At 39.3% G+C, this 17,308-nt stretch overlaps 1 protein-coding gene across 2 annotated transcripts in view; it reads right to left on the bottom strand.

Annotated features, from left to right (window-relative positions):
- The window catches only part of GLIS1 (GLIS family zinc finger 1), a 188,022-nt gene that overhangs the window by 34,313 nt on the left and 136,401 nt on the right, over positions 1 to 17,308 (bottom strand). For both annotated transcript variants that reach the window (XM_053392398.1, XM_053392399.1), the window contains exon 5: positions 1,440 to 1,601. In XM_053392398.1, the coding sequence (XP_053248373.1) occupies positions 1,440 to 1,601 (162 nt within the window). The remainder of the gene's footprint in view (positions 1 to 1,439; positions 1,602 to 17,308) is intronic.

The following is a 17,308-nucleotide window of genomic DNA, read 5'->3' as shown; positions in this document are numbered from 1 at the left end:
ATCTTTTGGATTTGGAGTCCAAAACATATGGTGCCAGGTTGGGGAATGCTTAAAGTCTTAGGACTTTAAAAATATGTTAATTGCTTCTGAAGACTGCTTCAGTTGGGATTGTGGAAGGGGTGGTCAATAGTAACCCCTAAAAGGCCCCCATTAGTGCCAAGTGCCTTTCAGTAGTTACAGCCAGTGTGCCTTTATCTCTAGGATAAAGATAGTCTGCCCGTGGTTATCCATGCCCTGGTAGCCTCCAGTATGAATCACTGGAGCTGCCTTTGAAGATGGTTCAGAACTACCAGTATTTTGACCGGGACAGTTTGTTCAGACCATTTCTGTCCAATCTTAAAAAAAAGAAAAAAATTTCACTACCAGCCAACATCTTTCCAAATCCAGTTCAAAGTCATGCTGTTTACTAGGTCTCAACAACCTGAAGGGTTGTTCACTCTTGTAGCAACCTGCCTGTCTTTAAGGTGATCTACACGGCTGATGTCAAGTTTGGTGAGGCCTTTGGCAGTGTAGAAGCAGACAGTGAAGTCTTCCCCCTTTAAGCGATGGAAGCTCTGGCCTCCTTATCTTGAAGCCAGTGGGCACGAGTAGCAAGGAAGCTCATTGAGCTGCTGGAGCCTGCCATTTTAATTTCCTCACAATCCTTTGGAACGACACTCTGTCAGGCCCCAAAGACAGTGTGAGGGAATTAAAAGGGTGGTTTCCTATTACATTACTGCTTTTCTATTGCTGCTAGCACCAGCCTACCTTAAGATGGGATAGGGGGTTGGTGGGTCCTTCAGAGGACTCAAGGTTCTGGCAAGTGCCTGATGATGCCGACCCCTTATGCCAAGCCTTAGTATTTGCCAAATCCCTCCTAGACAGAGAACTATTTTGGCAGTGATGTCCCAGTTGTAGAATGCCCTCCACAAGGAGACATGCAAGGCACCAACACAGTTGTTTTTAGGTGCGAGGCAAAACCTTAAAGAGCAAAAATAATTCTAAGGCATTTTAAATATTTCTGCTGACTCCTTTATCTGTTATGTGCCAATGTTGCTCTCTCTGTTGCATTTTAATGATGACCTTGTATTTTTAATTATTGTAAAGTACCCTGAAGTCAGTTTTGATGAAGGGTGACATAAAAATATTTTTTATAAATAAAATAAAGCCCATGGAGAACCTTTTGATAGGATAATAATAATCCCCCTATTTTCTTTCAAAAAGCACATTGTAGCACACAGGAATAGACCGAGCACATGCTGATAATGCCAACGTTCTAGGTTCGATCCCCATGTGGGACAGCTGCATATTCCTCCATTGCAGGGGGTTGGACTAAATGATCCTCAGGGTCCCTTCCAACTCTACAATTCTGTGATTCTATGGCTGTGCTGGTTTCAGGAAAGGCCCTGTTACAAAGGATGCACTATATATAGCGTCATATAGAATAATGTGATGCTTACAGTATCCAGGTGTGTTCGCTGATGCTTAGCCCGGTCGCTAGAGTTGCTGAAAGCTTTCTGGCAGCCAGGATGCTGACAAAGATAAGGCTTCTCACCCGTGTGACTCCGCAGGTGAATCTTAAGGTTTTCAAGTCGAGAAAATGCTTTGTTGCACCCTTCAAACTGCAATAAAGCCATAAAAAACTCTGTAAAGCTTTATTAAATAAACCATATCCTGCTATAATGAGTACAGTGTTTGAAAAAACAATCCAAACTGGACATGCAACAAATCAACCAGAATTCAGAACATCTGCTGAAGTTTATGGATGAAACAGATTTCGCTCCGCTGTCTTAATCCATCATTATGCATGGCGTAGGGGTCGGTAATACTGTATTCTTCTATGTACACAGTGTCAAGGCTTCTAGAGACTGTTTAAGTAAAGGAGCTTAAACAATAAGAAAGAACAAGTTCTCAGCGGCGTAGGAAGAGTTCTCTTCAATGTTATGAACAGCATGAAGTATTGGAACAAGAGCTACTGTGAGGATCAGATCATTGGCTGCCACCAACAAAACAGAGAAATTACTTTTCAATAGCAAAACTGACTGTCTCAGACTGGTTTTGGTGTCAAATGTACCCAGAGAAAGCTATACAAATAAAATGCTTGGTGGAAAGTATTCAGCATAAAACCATTTGCAAGGCTTTAAAAAATAATAATAAATGATTTCATTTCGAACTTCGGTTTTCTAGTAAACAGTAGTTGCACAATAATCACTTAAGTTAACATTAATACCCCACAATGTAATGTACATAAATCTACAACAACAGTGTGTGGGTGTAACTGACCTCCAGTTTTCTAAACACCAATCGAAAAAATAATGCCACATAGGCACAACAGTAAAATTAAAGTGCATTGTGAGTTATGTGTAACAACAACAACAGCAAAACTCGCAGACCCTGCAGTTATAGCACCTGCTCTTTGTGTGGCAGATGCACAATCACACTTCACAACTGCATGTATAGGACAAAATTGTTATATGAAGCACATCACCTCTGTGATTTTCTGTCATTGTGTCACCCACAGTGATGCTTTTCCTGGTATGAGCAGTGATAGCCCCGACCAGTTCTGAAGCTTCTTGATGTCTTTGGCTATGAAGAAAAGCTACTGCCCTTTCTTTGGCATGCAATTTACAAGTGAATTTGTAGGGAAAGAAGTCTGAAGGAATTTGTGGTAGTGGTGGTTGTTTTCAGTGTGCCAACTAGACTCTTAGTTTTCTTAGATAATCCACCAGCTAGTGGCACACTGGTGAAAAAGTCGTATTTTATTACATTCTCTCCAGAGCGCTGTAAATAGGTTGTGATTGTTATTAGCTTCTTAACTGCTGGTTAGCATAGGTTTTAAGTTGCTGGAGCTGGCTGGTTAACAAAGATGCCTGAGAGCAACCTCAACAACCCATTTTCCAAAGATCTTTCTGTGAACGGAGAAAAGTCGGTGTTCCAAGGAAAAAAACCTGCCAGCAGAAGGACAACAAGGATGCAGCCAGTCTAGCTTCTCTAGGAATGGAGTTCCAAATTCTGGGAGCATCCATTGAAAAGTCCCTCCCTGTGTGTGCCTGTGAGCCTGACGGGATTATAAGAAGGGCTTTCAAATTGTACTTATTAATTATTCTCATTGTTTTAACTGCTCTCATTTATTGTGATCATATATTTCTAGCTACCTTGTGAATCTATATGGTTTAAAAGATGCCATATTCATACAATCAATCAATAGCATCATCAACATCCTATCCCATGTTGCATTCCACCAGACAATATGCCTACAGCAAGGGAAACCAAAGTAGTCCTCTTAGCTTCATCAAGCAAAATGTAAGCACCCCAACATTTAATTTTTCTTGAGCAGATGTGCCTACACTTCTCTTAAGACTAGGTAGTAAATCTCCTATTCAGGAAGCCTCGTCCACATGAAGTGATCCTCAAATTGGAGAGAAAATTACATAGAATAGAATCTCAATATATACCATAGAGGGATGATCGATAACAAGACCGTTACATTTTTGCTGCCCTTTGCTGTTACTTGTTATTTGGACTTAGCTTTATGGATAAATGCACAGTGAAATGTTATATGCATCAACGGGCAACTTTCTTCTCAAGAGTAGTCACCTTAAAACTGAAGAAATAAGTGACCTGTGACTCAGAAATTTTATTTGGCTGCTAGGGAATTCCCCCTTGGAATATTTGATGTCTTTCTAGGTGCCAATGAAGCTTGGAAGATTTCGGTCATTCCAGATAAAAAGTAAATAAATAAATGCTAAAGGTCTAGAAACTAGAGCACATATTTTAGCAAACAACTTCAAAAAAGAAAAATGCAACCTGAGATCTAAGTTTTGTTAAGTTTACTGTTCCAACAACTGTGCAGCTGTCCATTTAATTAAGAGTAGCCTTGGCAAACATGACATTTTCTAAGTCCATTTGGGAACGACAGAACTCTGAAAACACACAACTCCCGTCTATAGCCCTCTCATTTTTACTTTGTTATACTAAGCCTTCCCTTTTCTCCTTTCTAAACACACTCACAAATTTAGCATTTTTACAGTGTCTACATGTCTACTCAGCCCTATTGCTTTCAATGGGACTTCTGTGAAAGTGCTTATAGCATTGCAGCCTTAATTCTGTTTTTTGTTGCTGCCACCTTCCATTCAGTTTTACAAAACTGAGGAATTGGTTGTACTGTACATTCAGTGATAGTATCAGGGTTCCAGACTGGAACCAGGGTTTTGGGGGTAATCTCTGGAATTTATTTCAGTATCTAAAAATGTGGCAGCTGCTATTAAAATTAAGCATTGGGACAAGCTACCTAGTGGAACTGTCTTTCTTTTAGAGTGCTATAAAAATGCCCAACAAGCTTCTGTTGGTGGTTTTCTAATGCAGTATGTACTACCACAGAGAGAGCAATTTGAATGTATTAGGAGTGCCAGTGTTTGTATAATTAGCTGTCTAATCTCCAGACCATTGCCCAGGTGCTAGACCTGTACTGTACTTTGCAGAACAGAAGTTTTTGCCAATTAAGCAGTAGTAGAGGTTCCTGACTTGAGTGGGAGAGCTGAGAAACAAATGTGCATCTCAAAAAATCTCCTCCAGAGACAGATTGGCTGTGTTTTTTTGCCCTTCTGGGTAGCAATACAATAAAACAAATATAAAAAATGCACAGACTCTTATTGTTTCTGAGCAACTAATGGCACAGGGATTAAAACTGTATGAATACATATAATTTTTTTTAAAGTGTGGAATTATCTCTAGCTGTCACAATGTTTGAAAGCAATTTTATGTTCTTTGTAAGTAAACCTCTAGGCAAAAAAGTTATGACTTCTTGTTTCAAATTTGGTAGGGCCAGGAGATAAAAGTGCTTTGTAGGCCACATCTGGCTCAAGGATTACCAGTTGGCAATCTCTGGGCTAGATTATCCACTTTGTTGTTTCCAACTCTAAGATTTGATGACAGCCATTTTGCTGCTGTTTCCTTTAGGGTAACTAATTATGCAGTGCACGGGCATCATTTTCCCCTAGCTGCTGAACATGTTGCTGGCTCTGGCACAATTCCATTGAAAACAATGCAGCGACACACCAGAGGATCAGAGGAAAGCCATGAAATACAGATGTTGCAGAGAAGCCCCTCTGACGTAGGTGTTCCAACCCCAAGATCCATGCAGCCTGTTCTGGATTTTCTGCCTTTGGCACATGCGGTAGGAACGTTTCCAAGACTTTCTGGGCAATCATTTGGAATGGAAATGAAAGATAAAGTTTTTAAGGACTGCAGTTCTTGAACTTAATTCTACATTCTGCATAGTGTAGGTAATTCCTTCTTCCCCCCTCCTTCTTTTTATTCCATTTTGAACAGTACATTTTCAGTGTAGGCCATTTCTTTCTTTAAAAAACCCCAATTATTATTTAGAATTTATAAACCACTTAAATTAAAAATATATCTAAAAACAGTGTATGTAAAACAATTTAAAATAATTTTTAAATATACAAATGAAATCACTAGAAACAAGTATGCATAACTTGTTTACCTCCAGGTAGGCTTGCCAAAACCAAAAAAAATTTTTAGTAGGTATCTGGAACAGCACAACAAGGATGGCTGCCTAATGTTAACAAGCAGGGGCAGTTTCAGACCATTGGTGCTGCCACACTGAAAGCTCAGCTCCTTGAAGTTATGGAGTGAACATTGTATAGTGCTTGCAAGAGTGCAAGTTCCACAGATCAAAGTAGTCAAATAGAGAGCAAGGCAATCTCTCAAGGAAACTGCTCCCAAGGTGTTAAGGGCTTTATATGCTAATAGTAAGACCTTGGACTTGGTCCAGTAGCAAATGAGCAGCCAGTTCAGATCTTTGAGCAGAGGTGTAATATGCTGGTAGAATCTCACTCTTGTCAGGAATCATGTTGCAGCATTCTGCACTAAGTGCAGCTTTTCGAACAACCGCAAGAGACGCTTCACAGAGAGTGCACTTCAATAATCCCATATTGAAGTTACCAGTGCCTGAACTACAGCTATTCTGGTCTGCGAATGGATGCAGCTATTGCATCAGTTGAAGCTAATGGAAGGCAGTCACAGCACAAAGGTCACATGGGCCTCTGGATCCAGAAGGGCCCCCAGATTGTGTGCCTTACTCTTTCAGAAGGAGTGAAATCCCACTCTAGGCTATTTCTTGGACACAAGAATTGCTTACCCACAGAGCCACCATCTAGACAGGATTCAAACTCAATTTATTTATTTTATTTATTTCTTAAAATTTATACACCACTTGATTGTAAAAACACACCCACTCTAAAAGTGATTTACAAGAGAATAATCCTATAAAATTATCAGTAAAAATAATACTGCCCTCATCCAGACCACCACTGCAACCATTATGGAACCTGCATAGCCTCTTCTAATCACTTATTATGGAGAATTAACAACGAGCATAATTCCCAACACTCCTCTCCGGACACTGGACCCATCCCATGGAATTGATCTAGGAGTATACTATGGTCAATAGTGTCAACAGACATAGACAGGACAAGAAGAAGGAACAAGATCACACTCCCTTTGTCCTGTTCTGAATAAAGGTCACCCATCAGGATGACCAGGCCTAAACCCAAACTGGAAGGGGTCTAGGTAATCAGTATCATTCTAAATAAACAGTATTATTCAAGAATGCTTGCAGGTGTCCTGCCATGACCCTCTACCCTACCTTCCCAAAGCAGAATTAAATTTATACCCACCCAGATGGACGGGGTATAAATATTATTATTATTATTATTATTATTATTATTATTATTATTATTAATTTGGAGTATAGGTAATTTTGACAGCCCACAGACATTAAGATTGAAAAAAAAATCTAAATCAAGTTTGAGGTGGGATATTGAATAGAAAGTTATTGCTTTCCTAATTAACAGCAGCAGCAACTGAAGGAGGCAGGAGGGGATGAAATGCAATCCTTCTCTTTATTACATCTTGTTTACAGTCTGTTCCCTGATCAGTCTTAAGCTGCTGTTTCAGTGCCATTTGTTTTGATTAATTCATTCTTTCTTAGAAATAATGTCATCATATCGTCAGTCAGACTTAGTTGATATCAACTCTGTGAGACTATCATGAATCAACATGACACCACATAGACAATCAGGTTTAACTGTGTGATGATGTCATTGAGGGCAAACATAACTATTTCAGAGTGTGGGCAAATGTTTCCAACCTTTACCTAGAATGCAAGGTGCTCTTAAAACCTTTGGTGAAAATGTCATTCTCTTTTCAGTGCAGGCCTACTTAAAAGCATTCACAGAATCTAAAATAGTCCTGAAATCTGGGTATTTTTAGCTCCTTTCAAATTATTTATCATGGAAATTATTGGTCATTTTCATACATTATATGATATGTCTACAAGGAGTTAATATATAGTTTCTAAAGAGCAGTAGGAATATAAGAACTACTGGGTCAACTTAGAAGGCTTCTAGCCATATCTCCCAGACATCTGGTATTAATCTGTCATTCTTTCATCTCACTCCCTTACACATTTTTCTCAAAATTGACACCTGGGATAATAGTAACAATCTTTTGCGTCTGCAAAAAACAGCTGTAAATGGAGTTATTCTTTTTTTAAAAAAAATCAAAGCTTGAATAAACATATTTTCACTTCTATGACATAATGTACACATATTTAGGAACGGCCACACTTCACAAATACATTGCATGGCATTGCATGCAATAACAGTGGATACAATGCCAACATAGCTTTTTATACATTAGCCTTGCATCCAAAAAAACTTTTGCTACTGTATACAATAGTTCTGCTCCTCCTAGGGTACAATTCCACATGTTAACTTTTTGCAGATGCAAAAAGCACTTGCATGTTATAATATATATGAAAACATGACAATATGCAGCATAGATCAAGGCTCACCAAGCCACTTACAGTAATCTGGCTGTAACCTGGCAAAATTGGGCAATCTATTCTGCAGTCATCAAGGTGCTTGGCCTTCTCCCTCAGCCAGGGCACCATTGCTAGGAAGTTCTAGCAGTCAGACCTCTAAACAATGATGTTGTACCAGAAAATGGGAAGAAATAACCTCATGAGGACATAAGCAATTTGAATCTCCACTGCAGTCCTGGGCTGAGTCGAAAGGGGAAGCACTCAATGTGGACTACTGAGATGGCTTAGCACTTTAGCAGGAGGAAGGTCTGCACTGAGACCAGACCCTTTTGATTCCTCCTTCCCCCATTCTCAAGGAACCTTTTGTCTGTGTGCTCTGAGTATGTGTGTGCAAGAATGCATGTGCTGTATATATGTGCTCTGATATGTGTAGCCATGATGAAACCCCTGGGTGGTTTGAGTGGGTGACAATTTGGCTCTGGGGCCAAAACAGGTTAGCCACCCTAGACTATGGTATATGAAAACTGAATACCTATGAAACTGGTGATCCATTTCCATAGTGGGCTGGGGTTTTCATACCAAATTCAAACCATCAATTCTCAGGCTAAATTGACCAGAGCTCTTAAATCTGAAAAATATAACGTGTAAAACACCCTTCAACAAAATAGCTTATTAATTTTTTTTTCTCTTCCAACTCCAAGGATCCTCCAGTGGTTCCGTCATTGTGAGAAGTGAAGTTACAGGGAACCAGACAAAGGGCCTTCTTGGTAGTGGCGCCCGCACTGTGGAACACCCTACCATCAGATGTCAAAGAGATAAATAATTATACAACCTTCCGTAGACACCTGAAGGCAGACCTGTGTGACAACGTTCTGTTGTGTTTTTGTATATTCTGTTGGAAACCACCCAGAGTGGCTGGGGCAGCCCAGTCAGAAGGATGGGGTACAAATTACTACTACTACTACTACTACTACATTTCTTTTTAACAATCCCAAAACTGAAAAAGTGTTTGGGAGTGAAGGGGGAAGGGTGGGGGAGACACAACTGCCATCAGATAGGTCCTCTACTCATTAGCAGAAATAGCATGAAATATATTTTGTGGGATATAGGTTTTTAAGCAGATGTTGGGTTGCTGTCTGCCATATATGATCTAGTTGAGATTCCTGCATTGTGGGGGGTTAGACTAGATGACTCTTGGGATTCCCTTCCAACTCGACAGTTCTATGATTCTATGACAACATGCCTCTTTAAAAAACTTAACATGCCATGCACTTCCTTAGAAATCTTATTACTAGAAGCAAAATTATACCAAAATGGTTCTAAGGACATACCATTATGCCTGCCACAATCATCTGCTCAAACGCATTTTTCTTTGCTTCCATACCACATCATAAATGCATGTTGTGGGAATGAGAGCATAAGCCAATATATTATCAAACGTTGACTGCTTTCCTAAGGATACTTAATCACAGCCATGACTAGAATAGCTGTCAGTTGTTGGGAACGGGAAGAAACCAACTAGAAACCAAACAACTTGTGCCGTAAGGTGGAGCAATAACTGACATTTTCATCGGAAATGAGTTATGACTGTAAGAGAGAAGGCTTCACAGTGGCGGTGTTGTAAATAGAGTCAGTGTGCCATTAGAGAAAGCTCATTAATACACACCTCTGCTTTCGGCTGCAAGATCAGTTAAACAAGCTACCTTTTATTTATAGACCTACAAGGGAAACACCAGGTCATATTGGCTGTTGACATCTCAGACAGCCTACAGATGGAAAACCTGAAATGTTTCATTCCCAAAACATTTATGGCTATCAATAGGAAGTCTTCTGTCTGCTCAAAATATCTAAGCTGTTTCTGAGCACTATGAAATGTTTTTTCTTCTTCTAAAGCAATTGCAAAACTTCCAATACACAATAAATATTAAAGGGCTAGGGTCTACACACATTCTACTCCTCATACATACAGGAAAATGTGTGCATGAATAGTATTCCAAAGATTTTTAAATATATACACACCACTGGTTCAAATGCTAGAATTTCTTTTTAAAAAGGACATGAGCCCCCCCCCACCCCCGTCAAGTCTGCAAACATAGTATGTATGCATGTTAATAAACTTTCACAGGACTCAACAGGCAGCTCATGTGGCTCAAATGTTTGAAAGACTATGTTGAAAGTCTGGAACAAAATACAAGTATGGCGTGGAAACCCTCTATATCACCTAAGCCTTTGGATACATTTGTAAACTGCAAATTACAGAACAGCTTATTAATGACTGACTATCCAGTCTCCTGTAGACTTTTAATTCTTGTAATAAAACAACACAGCATATGTTTGTTTGCTTGATATTACTAATTTCAACTAGATGCACTCAAATCCCCTTTTCTCCTATTTAGCCATGGCAACAAAATGGTGACAAAAGCAAGATCCAACACCCTGTAACAGAGGCAAAGGAATCAAGTGCTGGTCCATATCTGGCCACTCACTCCAGCTGGATGAGTCCAGGACCAGGGTGGGCATGAAGTCTTTGTGGGTCCAAACAAGGGTTAATATAGAACTAAGAAATCTGCCCTACAGAGTTCTGTGGATTTGAGGTGCCCATTATGACTCAAGCCAGTGCATTCAAGTTACAAGAAAGGAGATTCCTACTAAACATCAGGAAGAACTTTCTGACACTGAGCTGTTCAACAGTGGAACAGAGTTCCACGGGAAGTGGTGGACTCTCTTTCCTTGGTGATTTTTAAGCAGAGGTTTAATGGTCACCTGTTATGTATGATCTAGTTGATCATATCCCTGCACTGCAGGGGGTTGGACTAGATGACCCTCAGGGTCCCTTCCAACTACAATTCTATTATTCTAGAGCAATGCATTGCTATCTAAACTGCGAGACTTACTGTAAAATAAGAGGCATCTGGAAACCCTATTGAACACTGAAGTTCATCTAATCATCTGCTTAATCCCCTTCCACATTTTTTTTCTCTGTTTGCCAAGGGAAAAGTTACTTTATTGTGGTATTCTCTTCTGATGTGGTAACTTTGATAGTATAACCAGGTAAACACCATACTTCTATGAATGCTGCCTTTGGCATCTCTATAACTGCTCATGGAAGTATTTGTAAGAATGGGCCCTTAAAAAGTCATGTCTCCATTGTTACAAAAGTTTTGACACAAAACTTGGTAGAAGACTTACCAGCATGAATCAAAGGCTCTGCTTAAGATATAGGAACAGAATGGACTTATAAGTGTACACAAAGCTAACTTGCATTTGCACATTTGCTTGTCTCAGTTCTGTATACTCTAACTGAAAATAGTTCTACCAAGATTCTTTACCAGCTCTGCTACCTGAGATCTGTGAACCATAGACGCACCTTTGAACCTAGGACTTCATCAAAACAATGCACATGTTCCACCACTCAGGTATGCCTCCCTTCTTGTGCAAGGAAAGTATGGACCTTCTACAAGGAAAATATCCAGCACATGCTCCTTTTAAAAGAACTTAACAGTTCTGAAATCTCTTCCCACCTCCTTCCCATTAATTTAAATCTGATTTGATTAAGAAAAGTTTCCAAAGTATTGTAACCGATATACCAAAGGCAAAATAAAGACAACAAAGGGAATAGAAAAAGAATAAAAATGGGCTGATTAGCATAGCACAACATCTTAAAAGGCCAAAATACCACATGTGTGGCATGTTACAAAAGAAAATTAAAATAAAGGAAAAGAATATCCAGAGAACCATGAAGTCCCAAAACATCTGGAGTTTTATTGCAGCATGCAAGAGGAAAACCTAATTGAAAAAGGGCTGCTGCAATACTTTCTTATACAAGGAAACTTGACAGAACTGAAGAAAGGGGCAAACGAAAGCAAACCAAGAGGGAAAGAGTAAGATGACCAATATATCCCAGTATATGAAATTGGTACATGCCACTTGGCTGGGTAGCTGCACTACAAAATTCAAAGAAATGCATATTTTGAAGCCTGTGTTTCAATTTTGGAAGGTATTAATTTGGTAAGCTAGCTTTTAAATGCAAACTCATTCTAATTTAAATAGAAATGTGTGTAAAGAGAAATAAAGCTGGGATGCATATAAGGTGTTGGCACCTTTTGGGAAGAAAGGGAGGAATATAAACATGACAAAAAATTAAATGAGTGTGGACACAGATATGATTTCCGCATAAATTTGAACAGGAGGTCAGGCAAACTCCTCCTGTAATGGGTTTTACATTTGCAATATTCTTAAAATGTCTATGCTATTCAATATGTTTTTCTGGAAAATACTGAACTGAAGAAGTTCAATAATTTTCTGCCTCTATACAGTGTCTTTCTGTGAATCTGATTCCACAGGTGTCAGACAAGGTTTAATGGTTTTCTTCAAAATAGAATCTGTTTTATGCAAGTAGCTGTGTTTACATTCCTGTCTCCACTGCCTTCTTCAAAGGCCCCATTTCTTCCCATACACTATTCTCCATTCATTTCTCTGTGCAAAAGGGACTTTGTCATTTCTGAAATAATAAAATCTGTATCCTCTGGAGAAATAGCAAAAAAAGCATACCTACACAATGTCGAATACTGGATGAAACTTCTATAGAATGGCATATGGGAAACAATTGCTTCAGTCCAAATGTCCTATTGAGCAAGTGGGGAGCACTTCTGTTTTTTCCTTCTTCCATCTTATAGCCCACCAAAAATTCTCCAGAGATTTTGGGCCCTTTGAAGGCCTTCTAGAACTGCTTTTCAAGGGACATGGAAATGCCCCCCTCCCCCATATGATTACAAGGTCATTTTGTTTCCACAGCAGAACCTATGGATTCTTATCTTCATCTCAGAACTCTCAGTTCGTCAGTGTAGCTATACTTTTTTTCTTTTTCGAAACAGAATAATTCTTCAAAGGGTCATGCAGTACTGGCAAGCAATTCTTACTCTGGAACAGGGCCTGCCTGTCTTAACATTATTACAGTGTTGCTTTTTAGCACCTATTCTCCAACTACATCTATTCATTTTAACTGCAATTTTTCCTAGGGTCCATCTACACTATACATTTAAGGCAGTATCACACCACTTTAAACAGTCATGGCTCTTCCCCCCCCCCCACAAAGGATCATGGGAGCTGTAGTTCGTTAATTGGGCTGTGAGTTGTTAAAAGACCCCTATTCCTCTCAGAGAGCTGCAATTCACAGAATTGTTTCAATAGTAATGCCTATTCCTAGGGAACTCTGAATATTTCTGCCTGTCATAGAAAGCAGAAAGTAATGAAGAACAGCTTTTTAATAAATGTGGGAGGAACTACAAGAGGGTTTGGAGATACTGAGGACATGGCAGCATAAAGAAGTTATATTCAGTTCTGAATAGATGTCATAAAGATAAAGTGAAAATACATTGCCAATGAAAACCGAACTGAAGTTCTCCTCCATAGCTTGTGGTAGAGCAATGAGAGCTGGTTACCACCAAATGTTCAAGTCCTGTTGTTGTCAATCCCAGCTGTCTCTCACCGCATGTTGCTTAAAAATGGCCTGTCTGCAGCGAGCAACTACCGCTTGACCAAGCTACTTTGACATGACATGCAAATTTCCCCAACGCTCCTCCACGTTCCCTTGAGCTGTTGGAAAGGACTATAAAAATTAATCACATATTAAGTACTTGCAAATGTTATGAGCTGGATCCGTATCACTCATCGCAGTATGACCTGATCAGGTGGCTTCCCAATGACACCCATGACCTATGGTTCCCTATAAAGGATAACAGTGAAACTCAGGAGCAGTGTTGAGGAAACTCATATGTCTCATGTGAGCACTTGTAAATATGTGCGCCCCAAAAAAAGATGCAGAAAAACAGATGCCTCTTTTGCAGGTGAAAACATTTTGAGAACTTATGGGACAGGTTTCAGCACAGCATTAAACAATTTCAGAATCATGCTGACTGTCTGCACAGTGAAAGGGAGAAAGGGCAGCTCTCCTGGATGTTGTTCCTCAGCTTCCTGCAGCCCAACAAGTCCATGGTGATTTCTTGTGATGAACTGCATTACATGTGTGCCACATTTCCAAAGAGCAGAGCCAGATGACATTCTTGGAATTTTTCAGAAATGGTGTTTCTAGGTATAGTAACGGCTGTACAATATGTTCAAATGTGGCAGGTTTCACATTGGAAGCATCTCACATTTCGTATGCAGCTCTAAAAATATCTGCTTAATTGCAAAGTTTTCCAAGATCATATTAGAGAAAAACTGGAAATGTAACCCAACGGAAATAGGTTTTAAATTGAAATGTTGAACATCAGCCCAGAAATGACAAAAAAAAATAGTGTGCTTTTTTCTGGCCCTTCTTTCCCCATGTCTTAAGTGTTCACAATATACTATGCTTTTTTTATATGAAAAGAGTGAACTTACATTATTGTCATATATGATTATGTAATATTTGGTGAGGGGGAATCATTGACGTTTTCATGGTCCTTTTACCTCTATTCCACAACCTAGCAGCAAACCACAATCACTTCTATATCTTCTATGAAGGCTTTGCAACAGAAAGTGCTTCAGACTTGCATACAAGATGCTTTTGACATGTGCATTTAATCTGACCAGTTTAAGAAACGTCCCGTATCCACCACTAAAGAACTAAAAATGTAAATTGAAAAAAATTATATCCATATGATTAAGTAAAAGCCTTAAAGAGAACCATGTTGTTAAGTGCTTCATTGAGAAGAAATAAAATGCAGTAAAATAGAAGCTCTTTCGGAATAAATCACCCATGCACATACTTTCTATGCAAAAATTGCAGCGTTTGGCTCTGTAGGAACATCTGGAACAAATTAGCATGATGTTAAGAATAATGTCAAATTAAAACATTTAGTTATGGCTTCTAAAATTAAATATAAAACTCAGAGACTGACATTGAACTGGATACCTTAACTCATTTTTTCAACAGAAATCGACTTTCACAATACTTTTAAGTGTATTTATAAGGGCAACAGCTTTAATATTAAGTATTATCGCTGTGTGTAACTCTGGGAATCTTGCAAACGAATGAGTTATTGGAATTATGATTGTCAAAGTTTTAGATAAGCCAAAGTACCCTGGATAGAAGTAATGACATGCATGCATATATGAACTGAGTCAGAGCTGGAACTGGATGAAATCCAAACCATAAAGGTAACTGATATAGATTACCCCAGATAATTGTTTACTCACTACTACATTTCTGACTCTACTTTCTGGCTTTATTTGAGAAGAAAAACTTAAGTTTAAGCAACCCTGACAAAGCTAGCTCTTGGATTACATCCTCACCTTACAAAAATGTTCAGTAAGCTGGGAAGTCCCTGATTCAGATACACATACACATAACCCAAATCATTAGGCAAGCCTCAATCATTCTCTCAGCTTCAAACCCCCATTTATATGGGATAATGGTCTGGAGAGTCTGCAACTGAGCTGTGATCCAAGGCACATGATACAGCAATCTTGCTGAAGCTAAGTGGGGATTGGTCTGGTCAGTGCCTGGGTTAGGAGACTGGCAATAAGTCTTCCCCCACTCCTATTAGTGGTATCTGGTATGCTGTATATTCATGAAGCATACCAGTCATTGGAGGGAATCGATGGAGGACTCTGCCATTTTTTCCTTCTTCCACTTGTCAGGGATTGCTACTGGAAGATCAGCATGGGTGGGATGGTAGGAATTTTGGGTATCAGTTGGAGGAATAGTTGGTGGATTTGATTGAAGTACAGGAGGTTTGGGTGGGAAGGGGTAGAAAGAAAAGAATTCTCCAGTGGTCTGTGAAATCAGACCTGGAAAAGTACTAAGCATTTGTCATTCACTTCATATTGGAAGTGATCATTACAAATCCCCAGAACTTTCTATCTCCATAGATCTGCCCCTCCCAACTGTCCTGTGGAAAGGAAGAAGAGAGCAAAGGCAGCATCAGGACCTGCTTCAATTGGACTGTCTCCTCAATGACCCTCATAGAGCCAACGGCCCTCTGGAATGGATGCCAGCTCCTGCTCCTATGGGGCTGGCTTTTTTGAGCACATGACTTGGTGTATCTGCTGTGTTTAGCCACTCTGAGAACTCTAGTTGAAAAGTGAGCTATAACCAGAGCATTGGGAAGTGGCAGGGGAGGCTGGACAGGGAAGAGGGGATAAGCAAAAACCACCTCCCTTCCTCCAGTAAGAGTCTCCACTGCATAGTCTTTCCCTCAAATTGATGGAACCCTTCCATTCATTGAAAGGACACTGGATCCAAGGCATTTTAAATTGCGCAATTGCTCTCTGGTGACAGATGTTTAAAAACACCTCTAACAAGGGACAATGCTGGGCAGGGTTTTATGGTTTTATTGTATCCCAAGTATTGCAAAATCATGCCCTTAAATGTGCTGTGCAACTTAAACCACATTAAACTTCCAAAGCTTAGTTGCACTCCAGTTGTTTTTTTGTTAATTGGCTTCATCATTGTCTACAATACGTTCGAGAAATGTAGGAAGAGCAGTTTTGATTGTTATTGTTTTGAAAAGAACAGATGCCTTACAGGGTTTAATTTGCTTAGTCATAATGGCCATTTACATGACCACAATGGGCTCTTTGTAAAGAGAAACAAAACCTTCACATAATTCAGCAAGTAATTATGATACTTCCCATCCGCTACTATCAATATTCTTCAAAAAACAACACACACCCAAACATTTTATGCCCCTCCATCCTTTCCCACAAAGCCAAAAGCTAAGCTTTCCTATTGCCAAACTCGTCCAGCTGCAGCCTACGTTTGCTTAAAGACATGCAGTCAATGTTCCACAGCAAGAATGATACATAATACACAGAGGTCACTCTGTCCTATTCTTCTTCATGATGAAACCTCAACATCAGGTTCCTGTGCCAAGGCAATCACTTTATTTAACTATCAATGATTTCATTTGAATGATGCAATCCCAGTTAAATGTTAGCATCACTGCTGAACATGAAACGTCAAGTTTTTCTTCTAACAATGTGGCCTCTCCAGAATTAAATCATGCATTTTCTGGAGAAGAGGACTGAGATGTGCAAAAATGGTTTCCTTACAAACATGCATAATGTAGGTGTCTGAACCGGCAAGACAGAGACAAAGAAAAAGAGTTCTATGTATCCTAAATAAATCATTTCCCCTGGATACAATGTTTTGGGCTGCTATCCAAATAAACATAGGAAACTGAGGGCAAAATAAAGGTAGAAAAAGTATAGTGATTAGACTCACTATAGTGACTCAGATTCACATCTCCAATAAGTCATAAAGCATTCTGGGTAAACTTTCTTTCAGTCCAATCTACCTCACAGGGTTGTTAAGAGGATAAAATAGGGGATAAAATGTTGTTATTATAAAACAATAAATAAAAGTTTCAACTGGAAAGATGCTCAAGTGCTAATATTATAAGCACCCATATAGGTTTATAAGAGAGCTAGCAAGAAAACAGCTTAACATTTGGACTAATACGTCAAGTTATATTGTTCTACAGATCAATCTTAAAGAAG

Source organism: Podarcis raffonei, chromosome 6 (genome assembly GCF_027172205.1).
Source record: "Podarcis raffonei isolate rPodRaf1 chromosome 6, rPodRaf1.pri, whole genome shotgun sequence".
NCBI classification, from domain to species: Eukaryota; Metazoa; Chordata; class Lepidosauria; order Squamata; family Lacertidae; genus Podarcis; species Podarcis raffonei.
The sequence above is the reverse complement of the archived record's forward strand: the minus strand, read 5'-3'. Positions and strand labels throughout refer to the sequence as shown.